The sequence below is a fragment of the Pongo pygmaeus genome, chromosome 1 (assembly GCF_028885625.2).
Source record: "Pongo pygmaeus isolate AG05252 chromosome 1, NHGRI_mPonPyg2-v2.0_pri, whole genome shotgun sequence".
Classification (NCBI taxonomy): domain Eukaryota; kingdom Metazoa; phylum Chordata; class Mammalia; order Primates; family Hominidae; genus Pongo; species Pongo pygmaeus.
This window is the reverse complement of record NC_072373.2, coordinates 217804090-217809423: the sequence shown is the minus strand read 5'-3', so window position 1 is coordinate 217809423 and position 5334 is coordinate 217804090. Positions and strand designations below refer to the sequence as shown.

The 5334-nt window shown below is 42.6% G+C and overlaps 1 protein-coding gene across 1 annotated transcript; it reads right to left on the bottom strand.

Annotated features, from left to right (window-relative positions):
- Positions 1-2641: 2641 nt before the first annotated feature.
- LOC129043766 (heterogeneous nuclear ribonucleoprotein C-like 1) lies at positions 2642-3856 on the bottom strand. Its single transcript, XM_054500721.2, has one exon. It carries the CDS (start codon positions 3676-3678, stop codon positions 2869-2871), a length of 810 nt encoding a protein of 269 aa, XP_054356696.1. The 5' UTR covers positions 3679-3856; the 3' UTR covers positions 2642-2868.
- Between the last annotated feature and the right edge of the window lie 1478 nt (positions 3857-5334).

Below are 5334 nucleotides of genomic sequence, written 5' to 3'. Positions count from 1 at the left end.
TTTGAGAAAAGTAAAAAAGATTCAGCCAGGTATGTTGGCTCACGCCTATAATCCCAACACTTTAGGAGGCTGAGGCAGGCAGTTCCCAAGGTCAGAAGTTTGAGACCAACCTGGCCAACATGGTGAAACCCCCTTTCTGCTAAAAATACAAAAGTTAGCTCGGTGTGGTGACATGTGCTTGTAATCCCAGCTACTCAGGAGGCTGAGGCAGGAGAACCACTTGAACCCAGGATGCAGAAGTTGCAGTGAGCCAAGGTAGCACCACTGTACTCCAGCCTGGGCAACAGAGACTCTGTCTCAAAACAAAAAATAATAATAATGCAGTCTCCTTTGTTGGTTTAGCTAATTTTAGTTTCAAGATACCATTTGTTCACTCAACGTTTGTAGAATACCAAGGATAATGAAGTTAATATTAGTGCCATTGGATCTGTAAAATCTTATCTGTGTGATAATCTGCCCAGTAACTGAGTTTTCCTCCCATTGGAGATTTCTCCAGAGATGCCCCAGAAAGGAAGCAAATTTTATAATCATTTTTTTTCACTATGACTATTGCATCAGCCTTTCTAAAAAGGTAATCTACAACCCATCCTGAAAACAGACACACAATCACAAGAATTGTAGCATTTTTACATGGCTCACTGACATCATTGGTCCATGACAACCCCGTGTCTTGCAGCTATATGTGTGTATGTCTACCTATTCATATCTATACCTATTTCATTTTAGTACCATGATTCTCTTCCACTCTCCTTTCCATAGACAGCCACTCTACTCTTTGTCCTAGCCTGAAATTTGCTTGTGACTTCATGGAATGTAAGCATATGGAAAGCATATAGACTATATATTTGCATTTTGTATGTGTATTTATTTAAATCCACATATATGCTATAGCGTATGGTGCTAAAGAAGAGGGCCTCACAATTAATTGTCCAGTCCCAGACACTTTGGAGAGTGAAGAGACATGCTGTTATAATTATTATTATTATTATTTTTGGTGATAGTGTCGGGCTCTGTGGCCAGGCTGGAGTGCAATGGCACGATCTCGGCTCACTGCAACCTCCACCTCTTGGGTTCAAGTGCTTCTCCTGCCTCAGCCTCCTGAGTACCTGGGATTACAGGTGCCTGCCACCACACCTGGCTATTTTTTGTATTTTTAGTAGGAATGGAGTTTCTCCATGTTGGCCAGGCTGGTCTTGAACTCTTCACCTCAGGTGATCCACCCGCCTCAGCCTCCCAAAGTGCTGGGAATACAGGCATGAGCCACTGCACTTAGCCTCTCATGTACCTTTTTAAATTGATGGGAAGATGACACCCAGGATAATTTATGGTCATTGTGGGAATTATTGGAAATCTTTAAGACTGTCTTAGAAAACCACAATTGTAGGATTAAACACTCTGAACGGGATGCTAGCACGTAGAGCCTTCTAAACTCTCTTTCTCTCCTTTTTTTGGGGAATTTGGGATCTGCCTACTGATTACAATTAATTGGATTTTTAAAAAACTGTTTGGTTAAGATTTTTTTTTTTTTTAGAGGGGTCTCACTCTGCTGCCCAGGCTGGAGTACAGCAGTGGTGTTAGCGTGGCTCATTGCAGCCTCAATCTTCTGAGCTCAAGGGATTCTCCCACCTCAGCCACCCAAGTAGCTGGGACTACAGATGCATGCCACCATGCTCGGTTAATTTTTAAAAAAGAAGCAGGGCATTGCTGGCTCACTGGTGTAATCCCAGCACTTTGGGAGGCCAAGGCAGGTGGATCACTTGAGGTTAGGAGTTCAAGACCTACCTGGCCAACATGGTGAAACCCTGTTTCTACCAAAAATACAAAAATTAGCCGGGCATGGTGGCAGGTGGTTTTAATCCCAGCTACTCAGGAGGCGGAGGCATGAGAATCGCTTGAGCCTGGGAGGCAGAGGTTGGAGTGAGTCGAGATCATGCCACTGCACTCCAGCCTGGGTAACAGAGCCAGATACCATTCCCACCCCTCAAAACAAATGTTTTGTAGAGATAGGGTTTTGACATGTTGTCCAGGTTGTTCTCAAACCCCTGGGCTGAAATGATACTCCCGCCTTGGCCTCCCAAAGTGTTGGAATTACAGGCATTGAGTCACTGCTCCCACCAAGAATTTGTTTTCTTTAAATTCCTGGTTTAATAAGGACTTGCTTATTTTGAGGAAAAAAGGTCCCAAACATCAAGCTGTTCACAAAAATAACCCACAATATCAACTTTAGAAAACACATTTTAAGACTATAACGCTAATTATTTTTCTGAGGATGCATTTGACATGCCAACTCTCATTCACAAAAATACATTGTTAGATTTTTGTTGAACTGCCCCACACAGCACAGTAACATGGGGTGTAACATACATACTTCTAACTCCAAGCTGCTTTCAGGAGCTGCTGAACTCAGTGAGATTGCCTTTGCAGTTAGGGAAGCAACTACTGAACTTATGTATGAATGAAAAGAACTGTATTCCCTGCATAACAAGAGATTATTTTGGAGACAGTTGATAAAAACCATACATCCTTTTTACTGTGAAGTCATAAAGAGGTATCTGAAATAAAAGCAAAAATTGCAGGGTAAGACTTAAGAAAACTTCTAGGAGCATCAAGGGAAGTGAAAATGGGACTGGACACAGGGCAATATGAATTAATAAACGTGGGAAGGACAAGGATGGGGAGAACAGTAAGCATGTGCTGAAGATACTAAGGGAGAGTATCTGGTGAAAAATTTGATGTTAGACAAGCGCCTAGGTAAGGAAATAATGGGATAAGATTTCTAAACCCCACTATGTGCTTAAGAGTCATCCTGGCCATTTGCCCTGTCTCTGTCATCCTCTCCTTCCTCAGCCCCTTTTTCATCATCCTTGATCAGCTCCAGCTGGTCATCCCCCGATCTTCATTATCATCATCATCCAGTAGGTCCCCCTCCTCAGCAGAGTCATCTGCACCCCCCTCAGACTCCATCTTCATGTTAGTCTCATCTTTCTTCACGGAGCCGCTGGTGTGCTCCTCTTCAGACTTAGCATTCTTCACCTCTACCCCTTGTTTGCTCTGTTCCTTCTCAATTTTTTCCAGGTTTTCCAGGAGAGAATCCACTTTCTGTTTTATCTGGGTCAACTCCTGCTTAATGGCCTGAAGGTCATCTCCTTTCAGCTTTCCAGACTTGGAAGATCCCCACTTTCCACTCTTAGAATTGAAGCCACTTTTGCCCTTTCGTGGGGTGTTTCCTGATACGCGCTGGCGTTTTGAGGGCACTACAGCCAGAGCAATAGCAGGAGGAGGAGGTACACGTGCTGGGAAACTGTACATCCCATCATAATAATCCCGTCGAAAGTTATAGTCCAAGTCAAAAGAGGAGCCGTACATCTCCACTGCTGATCGTTTCACACCTGCATTTCCTCGATTCACTTTTGGCTCCGCAGCCAGGTTAATATCTACAACCTGGCCAGCAATCATTCTGCCATCCTCTCCTGCTACAGCATCCCGGGCATTTTTCTCCTTATCATATTGAACGAAGGCAAAGCCCTTATGAACAGAGCAGCCCGCAATTTTGCCATACTTGGAAAAGATTGCCTCCACATCAGATTTCTTGACAACAAGAGTGTTGAGATTCCCAATGAACACACGAGAGTTCATGGAGTGAGGATCCATCTTGTTGGTAACGTTGCTGGCCATCATGTTGGATGATAAATTTTCTCAAAAAGCCAAAAACAGAAGGCGGGAGGGAGAAGAGATTCGATTCTAAGTCTCCTGCTGCCAGGTTCTAAGTGGAGAAGCTGACTGCGGCTTGAGGCCAGAAATGCGGCCAAAACAGCTCAGTCTTCGTCTCCTCACAAAATGTCTCCCAACAAGAATTCTGAAATGATGTAAAGAATAGCACAATCAATATTTTTGAAATAAAGACAAAAGTGCATTTAGAAAAAAAAGATCAGTGAAAAGGCAACCTACAAAATTGGAGAAAATTTTCACAACCTACTCATCTGACAAAGGGATAATATCCAGAATCTACAATGAACTCAAACAAATTTACAAGAAAAAAACAAACAACCCCATCAAAAAGTGGGTGAAGGACATGAACAGACACTTCTCAAAAGAAGACATTTATGCAGCCAAAAGACACATGAGAAAATGCTCACCATCACTTGCTATCAGAGAAATGCGAATCAAAACCACAATGAGATACAATCTCACACCAGTTAGAATGGCAATCATTAAAAAGTCAGGAATCCATGGGTGCTGGAGAGGATGTGGAGAAATAGGAACACTTTTACACTGTTGGTGGGACTTTAAACTAGTTCAACCATTTTGGAAGTCAGTGTGGCAATTCCTCAGGGATCTAGAACTAGAAATACCATTTGACCCAGCCATCCCATTACTGGGTATATACCCAAAAGACTATAAATCATGCTGCTATAAAAACACATGCCCACATATGTTTATTGCGGCACTATTCACAATAACAAAGACTTGGAACCAACCCAAATGTCCAACAATGATAGACTGGATTAAGAAAATGTCGCGCATATACACCATGGAATACTACGCAGCCGTAAAAAATGATGAGTTCATGTCCTTTGTAGGGACATGGATGAAATTGAAAATCATCATTCTCAGTAAACTATCACAAGAACAAAAAACCAAACACTGCATATTCTCACTCATAGGTGGGAATTGAACAGTGAGAACATATGAACACAGGAAGGGGAACATCACACTCTGGGGACAGTTGTGGGGTGGGGGAAGGGGGGAGGAATAGCTTTAGGAGATATACCTAATGCTAAGTGATGAGTTAATGGGCGCAGCACACCAGCATGGCACACGTATACATATGTAACTAACCTGCACTTTGTGCACATGTACCCTAAAACTTAAAGTATAATAATAATTTAAAAAAAAGAAAAAAAAGATCAAAGCTTGAAACTGTTCTTATGAAAAAAAGAAAAAAAGACAGTATATAGCTCTGTGCCATCGTAGGCTGCACTGTCACCATCCCAGACCGGTTGACTGTAGGTCAGATGGGAGTGTCCTTACGGAAATTAGTGACTTACCAGATCTGAACTCAGTTTTGCAGCATGCTCAGACCTCAGGAAGAACCAAGCAGGAACTCCAGGCTTGAAGACTTTGGGTCTCTCCTGTGGGTCTTTAGAAGCTTTTATTGACCCTTCTAATCACAACTCCCATCCACGCCCTTCCATGTATGCACTGCTAGCTTCCAATCAAGAAGCAATATCTGATTGCATTTCTGAAGCTCCACCCTGAAGCTAATCCTGATTGGGTTTTTGGCTTCGTGCAGATTAATGGATTGAATCAAATATCCATTCATATCACATATCC